Below are 17,584 nucleotides of genomic sequence, written 5' to 3'. Positions count from 1 at the left end.
CTATTTGTTTTTTTCTTCTCTAAGTTAATTAGTTTTCCTAAGTTTATGTAGTGATGTTTTTTGTTTTTATTTTGTGATTTTTGCGTAATGTTTTTGTTTTATTTTTGAATTAATGTGTGGACATTTTAATTGTACACTGTTTGTAATTTGTATATGTTATGTGCACTTGTCATTGACGTACATATCTGATATTTTAATATAGTCGCTTTTGCTGTAAATGTTTAATATGTATGTTGTAAGTGTGCTTGTTTAAATAAAAAAAAAAAAAAAAAATTAATAAAAATGTTGTGTGAATCAATTATTCTATTTAATGGGCAGTACCAATTTACTACGTGAACACATTTAATGTACAATCTTTAAATATAGGTTGGTATAAAAACTATAACAAAAAATAAAACATTTGTCAGTTTTGTGACAAGACAAACAACAACTATCAAATTTGATCATATAAGTTTAAATACATGGCGTAAATTGCAGAATTCAAGTTTTCTTAATAATCATTTTGAAAAAATTATGAGTTAATATTATTTCAAAGTAAAGTAAATTTTATAAAACCATGGCGTTGGATTTGGTCAGCATTGCCCAGCCTCACTATATACCCGGGTTCGTAGTAATTTTAGTTTTTACGCTTTGAAACCCAACGCAGTAAACAAAGAGATTTAAGATCTTAATTAAGATTGTTAAGTCGTCTTTAACGTCCTGGGTAATAAAACTTTAAAACAAAAGTTGTTTTTTTGTTAGTTTTTGAACAATTTGCTATTGAGACAAAAATTGGTTTGAATGCTTAGCTTATGGTATGTACCTAGTAAAAAATAAAAAATCTACTGTGAATTATATTTAAGTTAGAAAATTCTGGGGCTGACCAGTCTAGTGGCAGTATGTCATAATGGCTATGCCTTAAACTTATTCACTTTTTAGAAGAAATAATTGATAAAAGAGTAAAAATCATCTATATTCATTATTGAAAATATTATCGTTAAAGAGTTAATAAGCATATACAGTTCTTAGAATACTTGCACTGTCACTCGACTCACTACTTTTATAACTCTTTCATAAAATACCAAGCTGTGTTTTAGAAACAAAACATCATTTTCTGCTCTGATACCGGTATAATTATTGCCATTATAATCAATCGGTTTAGCTGTGATTGTAGTCGTTGACTTTATGACTTTATTTGGAAAAACAAAAATTTAAGTAAAAACTGTAACTGACTTTCAAGCAAGTTCTACAGTGCACTGTAGTTTATGGACTTGATAAAAGCTTGTTTCTTAAATTGTGTTTATTTTTGTATCTCAGACATTTATGCATTTTTATTGAGTATGAAGTTTTCATGATTACTCCATTAGTTTTAATTTTTCTTACATTTCTTTTATCGTACCTAACGAAGAATACAATAATTTGTCCCCGTTTCTCTTCTCTTTGTACGATGATTGGACAAAATCTTTTTGAATCCATGTCCGATTCGCAGGTGACCTTTTTTTTAATTCGATATTTTTGTAAAACTGGACTCTGATCTTTAAGAGTAAGTATGTCACAAAAATTACGTTGAACGTGTCACAGACGATAAAGGGATTGGGAAATTTGAAAAATACGAAACGATGAGATAATATACCGATCGTGATATATTGATGTGTCGCTTGTCACTGATCCCAAGATAAATGTCCTTTCCGCGGACGTATTACGAAATTACGATTTCTCTTTACTATTTCGTCACGTATATTAAATAAACATCAACGTTTATTGTGGATTTGAATTATTGTAACCCTGAATTAACAACTGTTAAATACGTACCACACGATGATGGGTATTAATGTTATGTCTTAGCATGTTTTCATATATTTACTATTTTGTGTTATTGCACTTAAAGTCAAGAATTTTCTAGAAAATCTTCTCTCAATTACTTATAAATTATCTATCGATGATATTATATACCTAATTATAATTGCGCCGTGTGTGGCGTTCCATTAAATTGTATGGCAACTGGCAAGCGATAATTTTTTGTGGTGCGTTTTAATGTTAAATTAAAAAAAAAAAACAACTACAAAAATCAACAAAGATTAAAGTATTTAAATGATAAAGAAAAAATAATAAAGCGAGGGAATGATATTGTAATTTCAAAAAAAAAAAAATTGTAATAAAAACAAATGAATTTAACAAATTATTATGAAATAAGAATATAGACGCGCACAACACTTGTCTTAAAGAAAACAAACACACATACTTTGACAAAAATGTCGCGACGGTCGAAGTACTCCACTCATTTAGGCCTAGATCTTATTCGCCAATTATCGGGAGTATCTCGTACGATTGGAAACATAGGAAATGAAAATGTCGGACCATTAAAAAAAAATAACAAATAATTTCAGTTACACGGGCCACTGTCCAGAATATAAGTATCGTATTGGTGATACATATGGATCTACCACTCACAAGATCCTCCTGGACCCCAGCGTCAACCACTCCGAGAGGCTCGTTTTATCAGACAGGACTGCTGATGATTTCCAGGTATATGATCATTAAAGTTGTTTTGTTAGTTTTTTTAGTTATTATTTACACTATTTAAAGATTATTACTACATAACCATAGAACTGGTTAAAGACAATGTTATTTAGTCAAATAGAAGATTACCAGTTATTACTAATGAAATATGTGTGATGTGACTAATGAATGTGATATATTCCTAACAGTATTATTATAAAGTGACCTCGAAAATAACAAAATGAAAAAATGTTTTTGGGAAAGTCGTCGATTTTATATAGAAAAGTGTGATGTTTAAAAATAACGTTCTATTGTTCTTCGTGATATATTTAAGATACTGATTTATATAAATTAATTTTATGGAAGAAATCGCTGAAGTATTTTGTGAAGGCATTTTGTAATAGCATGTTTACAGTATTTACTTTTATCAGGTATATCGTCCGCCGCAAGCTGCAGTTGATGTCGTTAACGCAAGATTCCGTAACGGCGACCCAGTGTACAAACATCCGATGATACCAGGATACGAAGGTGAGATTATCTTAATTACAATGTTGATAACTATGGTGTATCCGGCTCGAAGGACCAATTTATATCGTAGGTACTTAGATGTGAAATGATAAATATTGCATATATAATCCTCTAAAAAAAAACACGGTACCGTTGCTCAAGTAGTGTAGTAGTAGTACTCCAGTTATCATTGTTGGGAAAAGAAAAGTGTGCATTCAGCGGTTCCATGGTGCCGTCTACTTTGTCCCTCTCACACGTTCAACTACCCGAATCGTTCGTTCAGTAACGCGTAGACAGATGAAGAGGATAAAGCCCGATTATTTTAAAATAAAAAACAATTTGTTTAGGTTACGGATACGAATATCGTAATTGATGTATACTTTTTTATTGAACAACCTGTCGTCATGTATTTGCAAAATGCAATTCTGATTTTATTTTTAGATTTATATTTGAATTAAAATAGATAGTGCCCTGAAACTTGCGTGAGCACCCTTTCGTATTTACTCTCAAAAGATGGTCGAGAGTCTAGACATCAGAATGGGACCCATTCGCTCTTCTTATAGTCTTATGCCCTTTACGACTATTTTATTTATATTTACGATCCAGATTAATAAATAAAAAAGGATTAAAACGCAACGGCCCCATACAAACACAATATAAGTGTATAACTATTAGCAGACGAGTTGATTGTTTATAAAAACGCTGCACGAACAAAAAATGTTTAATTATTTTATCGAGAAAATGGTACACCTGGTGGCAAGTGGTCACCACCCTCCTTAGATACCGCTACTGTGGATAATATACACCACTCCATACCGGCAATGATACGTCAAACATTGGATCTAAGATGTTATATATACCTTGTATCTGTTACTACACTGGCTCACTCGCTCTTCAAACCGGAACACAGCGATTCAGAGAACTGATAACATTGGTTTGATTTGATTATCATTAAATTAGATTGAATACGTGATAGCAAAAGTCGCAGTTACAGTGAACATTGCTCTAACCAGTGATCAGGATATTAAATTATACCAATCAAAACACTATTAAGATTTATTGATTATTTTAATCTTATATTTTATTGTCATACGTTGTCATAACTGTGTATGTTGTATACCAATTGAAATAGCGATTGTTAAATGGCATAAAAGTGCGTATGGGCCATCGAGTTGCAATGATGTTGAAGTCTCAAACAGATACATAATAACATATATTTTTAATAAAATATTATCGAGGGAAACGTAGCAAAGGAACAAATTTTGCAACCAAGACGTGTGATACAAGATCTTGACGGATACGAAATGAGATAACGATAAGTGGACATCACAGTGAATTACATAATCTTGGATGACTTGACCCCAATATATGACAAGGATTTTGAACACAAATATTATCTGTGATTAAAACGAAACGAAGAATTTTTTTAGTCAATTTCGTTTTTAGTTGTAACAAATTTAGTTTAAATATGTTTTCTTCAATTGTTAATTATATTTAAATTGTATAACGTGGAGGGACGTGTCTTGATAATCATCAATCACCAAGACGTGTCGCTCTACGTTAAATTCTATGTTTATTATATTGGTATGAATCAGTGACGACCTTGCTTACAAAGATATCTTAGTGTGCGTGTGACGATTAAGAGTACAGACAGCAAAAAATGCTATATTTGTTAAGATTATTTAAAAAAAATGTGGAAGGACGTGCCTTTGATTATAAATAGGTCAATAGTAATAATAAGTAACTGTTCAATTTTCATAATATATTTATTAATATGTATTTCGTTCTAACCACCGTGTAGGTATATATCTTGTATCTAAGTTTAAGCAACATTATATGAATCTAAGGCATCGAAATTATTGTAATGTTGACATGCTTATAATCGATTTTAATATTGATTTTAAACAAAACAACAAAGGTTTAGTATAAAAAATATTTATGCTATAATTCAAATCTTAAACGCGATAAGATAAAGTTTTGATAGTCGTTTATCTGTTATAAAATATATTATGTTATAATCTGTTCGAATATTTTCCTGTACGTAGGAAAAAAAGTACAATTATAGCTTGTCAATGAGAAAATACTCCAATACGGTTTGGTGAATATACATGATGTAGAGGATACGACATGCAGGTTTCCTATACACAGAACACGAGATGCAAATTCGGCACATGAAAATTCAGTAGTGTTTGGGTGGTTTCGAAACTTTGATTCTACAAATAACAGTTAATATCCACGTGTCCTAACGTCGTCGTCGTCAATCGTCACAAGAATATAAGAAAGAATATCTTATTTTATTTTTGATTTTAGTTTCCTTACAAATTGCAGCCGTTTATGTCGTTATGGTTTTACGTCAAATGAAATGCGATTCATCAAATTCGAAACATACGGTATGTTTTTCATTGGGACGATTTTGCCCAATTTAGCACTAAAAAAGTACTGGGATGGGACCGTCTTTGTATTTATTATTATACGGGACATATATTTGACAGAACGTCAAAACTATGTATCTATCTGCGAGTAGCTAAGTATGGTCATTTCTGGATGCCCTTATAATGTAATGTAAAACATATACGAAGCAAGAGGCGTGATAGTAATACAATATTACTACGTATTATAAAACAAAGTCCCGCCGCCGCGTCTGTTTGTCTGTCTGTCCGAAAGGAATGAAATATATATATATAATATATAAATAATTCAGATGTATAATTAAAGGCTTTACATAAACTGACTAAAATATGACGGCGCGAGGCCCGTTAAGATGTCGGATAAATCATGCCGTGAGCTTTACTAGCGTCATTTAAGCCAATAGAGTTATATGTATAACAGTATAAACATTTTTTGTAGACTTATTTTACTCAAGCGAAGCCTGTACGGGTACCTAGCTGATTATATTTTCGAACACTTACCTAAGGTTGATTCTAGTTTGTTTAGTGTAGGTACTTACTGATACGGTGGTATCATATTTCAAACATTTTTTTTTATAAGTAGTACATATTATTAGCCCGTGATAAAATTTTTATTGTTCGAGTTTTTTTATCTGGTTAATAATATTTACTTACTGTATTAGAGCTAACCGGTAAAATGTACTTCGGAACGTTGCTACTGGACTCGGTGATTCAGTGCTCACAAGCTGACTCATGTTCCTAATGAACTGGTCAGAATGTATTAATTTCCTGAGATTATAACATCCCAGATTGAATTCTTAAGATGATTTATCAATTGAAGTTTATTTCAATTTTGGCTTATTTTTTAATAGAGAAGTTTTTATTAGTTTAATCGTAAATGCTTTATAAAATATATATAGCTTTATAGTTGTCTGTTTGTCTTTTACGGTTAAACCACTGATGTAAATTTGATGATATTTTATTTAATTTAATTTTGTTTGAAGCCAACTTGTATCCCAAGGACGGACATAGACTACTTTTAATAAATAAAACATACGACTGAACCTCCCCCACCAAACACGAGGGGGAAAATTAGTAATAAATAGTTAATTCTCAACTTTCAATTTATTGGGTCAGTTTGAAGTTGGTGTCGTTTTTGTAGGTATTATAAGAAGAACAGTTCTCTTCTGTAAGAACTCATCTCTGATCTCACTCGTGAAATATTGATAACCGACTTAGTAATATTGAAACGATATTTTGATACCTCTTTTATTTATATGTTATAATTATTATACTAACTGTCGCATATCACATTCGAATATAACACGAACGTTATTTTCTTAACTATTTTTATGTGATATATAGGCGGGCGGTCAAATAGACCGACCACCTGATGGTAAGTGCTAACTATCACCCATAGACATAAGTGCTGTAAGAAATAATAAACATTCCTTACATCACAACAATGCGTCACCAACTTTGAGAGCTAAGATGTTATGTCTCTTGTGCCTGTAGTTACACTGGCTCATTCACCCTTCAAACCGGAACACAATAATATAAGTATAATAATAAGTAGGTATTGCTGTTTGGGGGTTGAATATCTGTGTGTGCTACCCACCTAGACGGGTTTGCACAAAGACCTACCACCTAACTCGACCGATAAACATCTTCATAACATTAGTAAATTGTACAAAAAAAAAACTTTTCCTTCAAAATCTGCTTAAGATGATTAAGCCTTGAAAAAGAGTTAAAATAAGAATAAGGTTATCACTTACATGCACACGTACATACATACGTACAGACAGCTGTGACTTTAATTTACTACATGCATTGTAATAAAACATGAGTCGTTTAAGATTGATGACCGTAAATGGATTAATGTTGAAATTACAGAATACTGATCCAATGAAGTCATATTATATGAAACTAGTTTCCACGCGCTGCTTGATCCACCCGTTTAGGTTGCCTTATTTCCATTTCTGTACGTCACGGTAGCAAGCGAAAGTGTTCCCTTGACGGCCGTAGAAAATACGGAGAGGGTGTCGCTGGTCAGGGTATTTCGGTCGGAATAGGAAGCACAAGCCATCTCACATATACCCCACTTCGTGTTGTAGAAACGCGTAATGCGTTTTTCCTACGAGATTAAAAAAAGAATGACTTTTTAGTACCCCTGATGTTCGTGTTGACCTGTTGATTACTTAACAAATGAAAGCGTAACAAACGAATTTAGTTTCCCATTTATAATAACATACATAACACATAACATAAGCAGCCCGTAAATGTCCCACTGCTGGGATAAAGGCCTCCTCTCCCTTTGAGGAGAAGGTTTGGAGCATATTCCACCACGCTGCTCCAATGCGGGTTGGCGGAATACACATGTGGCTGAATTTCGTTGAAATTAGACACATGCAGGTTTCCTCACGATGTTTTCCTTCACCGCCGAGCACGAGATGAATTATAAACACAAATTAAGCACATGAAATTTCAGTGGTGCCTGCCTGGGTTTGAACCCGAAATCATCGGTTAAGATGCACGCGTTCTAACCACTGGGCCATCTCGGCTCAACCCATTTATAATATTAGTTGGGATTTATAGTATTAGCACCTGCGAGTTTGACACATTGTACTTATGTCGTTGTAGATTTAACGGTATTGCCTTGAAATATGTAGGCGTATGAGTAATAAATCACACCAACAGGATATAGTGCGTCGTACCGATCGAGTTTCCCACTGATTCGAGCACTTTTTAACTGTTTTTTTCTCCAGTCATTAGACACTAATAGCGTCTATTAACTTTGAAATAATATATGAAAAGTCCAATCAGCTGGAGTTTCAATCAGTGCGATCTTACCCCAACGCACAAATTTATACAATATTCATAATTAAATTATCTAATGTACGAATTACAATCGATTCGAATAAAACTAAGGAGATTAAACAAAAAATATGGATAGTAAATATTTGATTAGTAACTAGACCAAATGCTATTTTTCTAGTTCATCTTGGAACGATCATCCTGGATCATCAACGGACAAATAACCTGCATCTGTCGCATGTGCAGTGCATGCAACTTGACCGTAGTAGAAAAATTCCGTTCCGTCAGAAGACCCAACCTTCACGATGAATTTTTCATTACAAAGAAATGCTATCTACTTGATATAAATTGTCATAATAGTCACATTATTGGTTTATCTTTTAAGTTCATAAGAAACCTTGTTGAACGCCAAATTGGATTCGCGTTGATTATGCAAGAAGCTATTGAAATAGTTCCCGGAATCACTATAATCTGATTTAACTGTATGCACTTATACATAAACATAGAAATAATTTATATAAGAAGCGACATCGGTGGCATTTGAGAGGCATTTCCAGTACAGAATCTAACAATGATCTACGATAAGTTTGGACTTTAAGAGTATATTTATAGTTTCTCATTTCTTCTTTGATGATGCTATTGCTCTGAACGATTGCGACCACGATGATCATTTTCAATTAAGCCTAGAACATGTGATAGAGCATCAGTGTGTATTCAAACACGAGTGCAAAATTTAAACCGTTATAAGGTACCAACGCTTTTCCCTACGTACTTTGGAAGAACGTCAATGTAACTCTGCCAAGTTCTCAAGTCCGGGTTGTTAATGAGAATTTTTTTCACAGAATACGGATCCGCGGACCAGAAACCCAATGAGTTTTTTGAGCGGTTCGAGATTCGATCTCAGGGCCTTATGATCAGCTTACGTTATGTATATATATTAAATAGCATATACACTTAAATATTCCTACAAATTATAATTGATATACGCGAACTACTACATACTCTAGCAAGTGCCAATGTTTTTTTACTAATGATTAATATTATTTCCGTATAATTTTATTCGCAGTTTTGACGAGTAATCATGATAGTTGTAAAGCCGTATAACTGCAAATTGGACGTGTACAGTGGCATATCACAGAACTAAAACTAAACGGGACCATGTCCTATCCGTTCCACTTACGTCTGGCTATCAGATCGCACGCAGGCTAACGGGCCACATCTAGTTTACAATTATTATTAACAATATATTTCACGGAATCAGACTCATGAAATATTCAAGTATTAAGGAAATTCGTGCTGTTTCGTATCATTTTGAATTTCGATAAATAATGGATTGAATCGGTCCACATTTACAAACGGGCGATGCCCATTTGTTACAGTATACAACGGAAAATGTAATATAAGTAAATTGTTAAGATTTCTTGAAGTGAAATAATTGTGAACATAATTTTTTCTGTTCAAAATAGTATCACTTTATATAAGTTTTTATATTATTAAAACAGTTTTTTTTATTTGTATTTTTTAGAATTATAAAAAATTACACTTGTTAAACATGACTGAGATTACTGTATAGTATAACATTGTGCCAAACTATAATTAATGTATTCAAATACGAAATAGTCATTTGAATATTTTATACTTAAAGTCTATTTGGTGTTAATATTTGTGTGTTCGTGTCTACTTAATCTGATGTCCTCTTAACCGATTTCAGTCATAGTGATTTTTGCCAATGGAGACTGGCTAACTACGCAGGAGATTAAAGTGCTCAAATGTGTGTGTAATAATGGGTACACTTTCTATTCTCCTTACTCCCATAATCAGATAGGACGTTATTCTAATTCACTTAAGTGAGTTCAAGTATGGGACCAACAGTGAAAATTACGTAATTCCAGAAACAATATATAGTACGCGAGCATCCAAATTCCAGACTGTTAGGATTGCGCCTTTTAATTAACCCCGCACCTGGAATCTACCGTCTTCTAAAATAGTGAGATCAACGAGCTATTTACTTAATTTAATGTGGTAGGATTCTTACCTCGGCTGAACGCACATTTTGGTCAGCGCTACACGGTCTCTGCAACGGAGGCTCTATCGGAATTTCAAAAGTCACAGTTGAACCAGCGAGCCGGGCGGAATCAGCTAGAAAGAGTCGTGGACTTGCAAGCAAGTAAAGGACAACCGTGGGATCTTGTTGACAGATTTGTAAGTTCAATATCAATTATTTGGGTGAGAAAGAAGATGGATTATGAATGAGGAAGCGAGAGGGAAGATTGAATGGAGAAATATTAAAGAATAACAAAAGGTTAACGGATGACTCTCAATAAAATTAAGTCCTCCTATATTTTAGTCGGCTACTGCGGAATTTAAGCTGCCCTTAGTGGTGGTGAGACCAGAATGTGCAGGAATATTGAGAGATGTACCAATGGATGAGCCGAAATTATTGCCTCCCTCCCATTCTATTAGCCCTTACTTCATGGAAAATGATAATCCGGATAAGTTTATCAAGAAAGGTAGAGTAAAGTAAAGGTTTAATTCATTAAATATGTTAATATATGTAATTACAGAACGATATATATATTTGTATAGTGTTGCCTAGATTCAAGAAGGTAATCGTTTTTTCTTAATGTAATCATTTTAAAAATGGAAGTAACTGTTTTTATTTCATCATCAATTTTTTATAAACTCTTTGAGCGCAAAGGCGTGTAAAGCGTGACTGATTTTATCACGAGACTAAGAAGAAGTTTAAGTTAGTTATTATTCTTATTAAATTAAACGCAAACTATATACATGAAATATTTAAATCCTAGATTATATCAGTTAGGATAACATAAATTAATTAAACAAGTGATATTAAATAATTATTTTTGGGAATAAATACTTTTTAAATTATTTTGAAGTCGTTACTATGGAAATAATAACTAAACAACTAAATTATGGTGGTTATTTGTCTAAGAAAAGATTTGGCTCTTTAATTTTTATTTATCCATCTACTCGGCACATGTGTCTATATTATTGGCAAAACACAATTAGTAAATTAACCTGATAGTCGTAAAATGTCGTATGATAAAATTCATCAGTCTTTCGTTCAAAATCAAATATGGGCTTTTAATCCTTCTGAATCTGTTCGTAAGTCGATTAAAATTGTCACTTTACTATCTTTTTAATAATACATATTTTTACAAATTACGATAGGCAAATTGCCTATATTCGCCTTATTTAAACCAATCGTTTAAGTTTCATTAAACCCAATTGTTTATAAAATAACATATTCTTTAAGGTTTTGCCGGACATGTACCCTACGGCTTCCAAAGATTTGGCGAATCGTCTAAAAAGCTGAGTAACTCGGCTCTTTGTGACTTTTCGTCTAACTACAGACGAAGACAGAGTACTGAATGGGCTCCAGTAAATGTTGTCAAGTAAGTGTGCATTAATGTAATAATAAATTAGTAAGGTTTTCTTTGGAGATATAGATTTTAATTATGTTTTAATAATTTTATTATTACTAAAACGTATTATTTATGCTTTATGTTGATAATTATTTTGAATGTATTATGACCTGTCACGTCCGTGATAATCATTGTCATCGCCGTCAAGTATCATATACGTCATATGTCAAATTGCAAAATTTACAAAACACGCATTTTCTTCAATTAATTACATTATATATAAAGGCATTAAAATGACTAAGAAGAAAATAATGCCAAACCTCTCGAAAGAGGAGAAAATGGTAATGGTTATATCAGAAATTATACAAGAATTGCTTGTCGCTCACCGTCAGGGCAAAGATGTTAACCTCAACAAGATGAAGACGAGGATTTCGTCAAAATACGGACTTGGAACTTCACCGCGGCTTGTAGATATCATAGCAGCTGTGCCAGCTGATTCGAAAAGTATACTGCTACCAAAGTTAAAAGCGAAACCGATTCGTACAGCATCTGGTATCGCTGTCGTAGCCGTAATGTGTAAACCTCATCGTTGCCCACATATCAATTTTACGGGTAACATTTGCGTGTATTGCCCCGGTGGCCCCGATTCGGATTTTGAATATTCGACTCAAAGTTATACAGGATATGAGCCTACTTCTATGAGAGCTATCAGGGCGCGATACAATCCGTATTTACAGACGCGACACAGAGTGGAACAGCTGAAACAGCTCGGTCATAGTGTGGATAAAGTTGAGTTTATTGTGATGGGAGGTACATTTATGAGCCTGCCAGAAGATTACAGAGATTATTTCATACGGTAAGTTGTATTTTATTATTGATATGGATATAAATTCTAAAATTATTATCATTATGCTTGCCCTCAAAATGAACTCTAATTATATATATTAATCTTCTTTGATTTATAATTCAATAAATTTAGGTTTTCTTATTTTATTTTAGGAATCTGCATGATGCCTTATCAGGACACACTTCAAGTTGTGTAGCAGAGGCCGTGAAATATTCAGAGAAAGCTAAAACAAAGTGCATTGGGATCACTATAGAGACTCGGCCAGACTACTGCTTGCAGAGGCACATGAGTGATATGCTGAACTATGGCTGCACAAGGTTGGTATTAACTTCTTATGTTAATTTTTACCTATATATAATGCTTAAATAGTAAATAATGCTGGAAAACATAGGAGCCCAATCTTTGGCTTATATCTGCCAGCTATTTTTTACATCCTGTCATACCAGATACAACATCTAACAATTAGAAATAATAAGTGAGCTTGTCAAAAGAGGATGTCCTCTTTTATTTAAGGGATATTTTATTTTATTGAAGAATTTACTGTTAACTGTATATTATTTTCCTTAAGACTATGATGTTTATTTAAAAATGATGGAATTTTACTCTAGGTTGGAGATAGGAGTGCAATCTGTCTATGAGGATATAGCCAGAGATACAAACAGGGGACACACAGTAAAAGCAGTTTGTGAGAATTTCAACCTTGCTAAAGATGCAGGATACAAGGTATGTTGCTTAAAATAATTTAAAAAAGTATATTATATAATACCTTCTTTAATTTCCTTCGCATGCTAGTGTTTAAAAAAGAAAGTAATTAAATTATTTTTTATAATCATGTTAAAATGTAATAAACATTAATAAATAACTTTAATAATAAGATTGTATAGATGCAGGTACATTTCATGCAGGATCGACAAATTTTGTTATACATGATTAACATACCTAAATAATTTAATTAGTGAATTTAGAGTAACGGCTTTGATGTAACATTATTTATTCTTGTATAATGACAATTTTAAAGTGTTTATATGGGCCTAATTGAATGAAGTAATAGTCTTTGTTTATAATAAAACTTTTTAAAATATTTGCACCTAATCTTGAATTTGATTTTAGATTGTAGCTCACATGATGCCCGACTTACCAAATGTAGACTTTGAAAGAGATGTGGAGCAATTTATAGAGTTCTTTGAAAACCCAGCTTTTAGAGCGGATGGACTCAAGATATACCCAACCTTGGTAATTAGGGGCACCGGGCTTTATGAGTTGTGGAAAACGGGAAGGTACAGGAGTTATCCACCGTCTACACTAGTCGATCTTATTGCGAAGATATTGGCATTAGTTCCACCATGGACTAGAGTTTACAGGTATGATACATATAAATTAATCTAAGATATATTTTTAGTTTTGACTTAAATTTATTTTCATACTAAAAATCCAAAATTTAGAACAATTAACTATTTGAATATTTTTCGAAAGCAGTAGATGAAAAACTATGTCACTGATTTCCCTGTTAACATAATTTAATAATAATCTGTTCTAGAAAGGTAATAATTTATTTAAGGCGATATATAATTCCAGAGTACAGCGTGACATACCTATGCCTCTGGTTTCCTCTGGAGTGGAGCATGGCAATCTGAGAGAGCTGGCTTTGGCTCGTATGGCAGATTTGGGTACTGACTGCCGAGATGTGAGGACAAGGGAGGTGGGGATACAAGAGATACACAACAAAGTTAGACCGTATGAGGTATGTCTGATGTGTGAAAAATGGAAACTAGATTTTTGGAGCATATTTCGATATGTTGCTTTGACATGACTAAATTACTTGTTTTTTTTGTAAATATAGTTGTATTCTTAAATGCAATTTCATGTGAAAATTCTTTATTCTTTTTATTATTTCTTATATATAAAAGCCAGTATTAGACCCAGTATAATAAAAATATGTCTTTATTATGTAGTTACAATTTATCACTCGCTCTGTGGTGAAAGGTAGACATTTATAAGTGTTAGTAAGTTGTATGTAGAGGATAATCATTCACTATACTGTGTTATACATGCGGTGTTTTGATTCCAGCAATGAAAATCCAAAACAAAAATATTCTTTATTCAAGTGGGCTCATAAAAGCACAATTGAATAGTCATATTACAGTATTTAATAATGTAAAGGTTTATATAGATTCTATCGAGAAGAACCAAGAAACCCAGTAGTTACTTTTTCTACTATTTTAATTACAGAGTTTGTCAATAAGTTAACAATCTTTCTAAAGGAGAGATGCCTTTGCTCAACAGGACTTGAGATTTATAGTTTATTACTTTATTGTATGTAAACTTTATTTAAAAATATAACAATATATAATAAAAAAAAATATCTTACTCTAGGTTGAACTAATAAGACGAGATTATGTAGCCAACTGTGGTTGGGAGACATTCTTATCATATGAGGATCCGGATCAGGATATATTAGTTGGTCTGCTCCGACTCAGAAAATGTGCTAAAGATACCTATAGACCGGAATTGAAGCCGGGACCTAATGCTAACTTCAAACAATGCAGTATTGTGCGGGAGCTTCACGTCTATGGATCTGTTGTACCCGTGAGTATGCTTTGATATATAAGTAGGTTGCAATTTCCTTTTATCTGATTTACATGACCTTTTAAATGATTGGTCTTTACAAGACTGCCCAAAACGTTGTGTTATATTTTTTTTCCATTATACTATAACTTGCAGAACAGGTTTGGATGGATAGGGTACTATTAAAATCTTTACATCGCAAACTGCTTTTTTTTTAATGAGATATTTCAAAAAATTTAATTCAGTATGTCATGGCTGTCTGTTATAATCAGCTAATACTTTGAAATATCTCATTTTAATACATGTAAATGATATTTTCCTATGTTATGTTGGGCACGATGGCTATTCTTAAAAGATTCCATGTATTAAACTATATGAAACATTGTTTTAGGTTAACGCACGAGATCCAACAAAGTTTCAACATCAGGGTTTCGGAATGTTGCTCATGGAGGAAGCGGAACGTATCGCTTTGGAAGAGCACGGATCTGATAAGATTGCGGTTATTTCCGGTGTTGGAACACGCAATTACTACGCGAAAATCGGCTACCATCTCGAGGGACCGTACATGGTCAAGATGCTCGCTTGAATAAAATTTTAGAAAAAAAATTTTAGTCTTTATTTTGAATGTAAAACCTTTTCCCATTGATGTCGTTTTTTATCTTTTTCTTATTTATAATATATTTATCTATTTATTATTGATTACTTTTTTTGGTGACGCTACACATAGCGCAGCGTCAGTTGCTTACTTAATAGCAAATAACTAGAATATATTATATATTATAAAAGTTAATGTATTATAAATGACTATTTTGCGCCGGCGTGTGAGGGGAAGGGGAGGGGGTGATATGTGTTAGGAATAAAAAGTAACCTGTGTGCTATCCCAGACTATAAATTATTTCTGTGCTTAATTCTATTCGATCCGTTTAGATATTGTCGTGATTTCGTAATAACTTTCATCCATCGAAACTTTTGCATTTATAATAGCAACATCAATAATCAACGTCAATATGTATATGAGACAAAATAGTGAATTAATCTTTGAGACCGAATATTTTATGTGTTTATTCATATAATACTTATTTCGATGTATATAAGGTCTGCTACCTCGTGGGACGTGTTACTTTGCATTTCAGCCAGTAATAAAGTAAACATGGAATTAAAAAAAAAATGTTTAGAGTAGACTTAATCTTGCCTTACGTTTATAAACTTTGTATAAACACATTACTTTTTTATCCTATCCTATAGGCCTGACCCTCCATTGTCCATCAATCCAACGGAGATCTATCACAAGCACGTCGGGATGTTGCCGAACTACGCGGGTCATGTTCCTGGATGCGTATTTAGGTGAGGGATCATACTTATTGAGAGGTAACGTCACACTGGTTTAAGATACGGTTTTATGGAAAAAACGGACATTGAAATTATTTTTGAGGTATTCGGTGATTGGGATTATTATTAATATTAGTTAAGTTATTTCCCAGCGAAAGCCCTAATCAAATAGTTAAAATAATCACGGATCGGCTGGTTAAATAATCAACGGGGATTTTTATATCGATATATAAAACAAAATAAACGATAAAAATATCGATAATTATTTATCATTCCTAGTTTTAACACTGGAATACGGAGCAGCTGTTTGGCGTTTATTTATTTAGAATTACTTGTCGCCCGCGGCTTTGCTCGCGTTTTAGGAGTTGGTCGTCAGATTTTAGGTACCTATAAAAAAGTATTTTGTCTTTTCTTGCGGTTCCAGCATTCAGTTACTTTAGCATTTTAAATATTGGTATAGATTTTTTGCTTGAGACTTGAGAGTAATATCTATTTTAACGACCAATAATGTTGTTGTTTTAAAAAAATACATTTTTTAAGTTTGGATTGATAATATTGATTCTTTTAGGTTAGGTTATTTTTTAAACCTAATTGTTGTGTGTTTTCAGATTTGGTAAAACGTATGGAAATGATACACGGGACGCGAAAAGATGGCTGCGTGGTGATTTTACGTCCTGATTTTTTTTTATTGAATTTGTGAATCAAATAGCCATTATTTTTTTATGAAATAAACTTTACACATTTCATTTATAAAATGATTTTATTTGTGTATTATATAATAGCAATCAATAATATCATTACTTATATTAAATGATCTTTTTACATTTCCTGAAAAAAAAATCATATTTTGATATGTAGGTATAGTAATTAAAATTAAATATTATATTAATTTTAGTCAGGTTGTCTATACTGAGCAAAAATCTCTCCTTATCTTATAAATCTGGGAGTTTCTTAACTAAATTTAAACTGTATTTGATAATTTCAGGGCCTTGAGTATCTCTTTCTTTTTTTGTTTTAATAAAACATAGTATACTGTTTTTTCTACATTTACAATTTTGGACGTAAAAGTCATAGTGTTGCATATCGATAGTCTATCGATAGTTAAGGTGTTAGCGATAGTACCGATAGGCTATCGATAGTATCGATAGCTCTACATGAACAATACTATTAATACTATCGATAGTATTGCAAAAACGATACTAACGATATCCTGAAGTTTTCGAGATCAAACTATCAATGGTTCTGCAACACAGAAAAGATGAGTCGAAGAA

At 32.5% G+C, this 17,584-nt stretch overlaps 2 protein-coding genes across 2 annotated transcripts; both read left to right on the top strand.

The window, feature by feature from the left end:
- The first annotated feature begins 457 nt into the window (after positions 1-457).
- On the top strand, positions 458-17,027 carry LOC125073302 (UPF0605 protein CG18335-like). The gene is made up of 8 exons (XM_047684082.1): positions 458-603; positions 2,367-2,505; positions 2,910-3,006; positions 10,213-10,388; positions 10,534-10,696; positions 11,464-11,602; positions 16,230-16,328; positions 16,922-17,027. The coding sequence occupies exons 1-8, from the start codon at positions 557-559 to the stop codon at positions 16,989-16,991; spliced, it is 930 nt and encodes a 309-aa protein (XP_047540038.1). The 5' UTR covers positions 458-556; the 3' UTR covers positions 16,992-17,027.
- On the top strand, positions 11,781-15,590 carry LOC125073296 (elongator complex protein 3). The gene is made up of 7 exons (XM_047684068.1): positions 11,781-12,428; positions 12,572-12,736; positions 13,028-13,142; positions 13,530-13,780; positions 13,995-14,160; positions 14,793-15,005; positions 15,376-15,590. Exons 1-7 carry the CDS (start codon positions 11,866-11,868, stop codon positions 15,568-15,570), a joined length of 1,668 nt encoding a protein of 555 aa, XP_047540024.1. The 5' UTR covers positions 11,781-11,865; the 3' UTR covers positions 15,571-15,590.
- Positions 17,028-17,584: the final 557 nt, after the last annotated feature.

The sequence above is a fragment of the Vanessa atalanta genome, chromosome 2 (assembly GCF_905147765.1).
Source record: "Vanessa atalanta chromosome 2, ilVanAtal1.2, whole genome shotgun sequence".
Taxonomy (NCBI): domain Eukaryota; kingdom Metazoa; phylum Arthropoda; class Insecta; order Lepidoptera; family Nymphalidae; genus Vanessa; species Vanessa atalanta.
The sequence above is the reverse complement of the archived record's forward strand: the minus strand, read 5'-3'. Positions and strand labels throughout refer to the sequence as shown.

What these genes read in the sequence shown, in the direction of transcription:
- LOC125073302 (XM_047684082.1), top strand. Translation starts at nt 557, where the DNA reads ATGGCGTTGGATTTGGTCAGCATTGCCCAGCCTCACTATATACCCGG. An exon ending in CAGCCTCACTATATACCCGG is followed by an intron (nt 604 to 2,366) that starts GTTCGTAGTAAT and finishes AAATAATTTCAG; the next exon opens with TTACACGGGCCACTGTCCAG. An exon ending in GGACTGCTGATGATTTCCAG is followed by an intron (nt 2,506 to 2,909) that starts GTATATGATCAT and finishes TACTTTTATCAG; the next exon opens with GTATATCGTCCGCCGCAAGC.
- LOC125073296 (XM_047684068.1), top strand. Translation starts at nt 11,866, where the DNA reads ATGACTAAGAAGAAAATAATGCCAAACCTCTCGAAAGAGGAGAAAATG. An exon ending in TACAGAGATTATTTCATACG is followed by an intron (nt 12,429 to 12,571) that starts GTAAGTTGTATT and finishes ATTTTATTTTAG; the next exon opens with GAATCTGCATGATGCCTTAT. An exon ending in TCTATGGATCTGTTGTACCC is followed by an intron (nt 15,006 to 15,375) that starts GTGAGTATGCTT and finishes ACATTGTTTTAG; the next exon opens with GTTAACGCACGAGATCCAAC.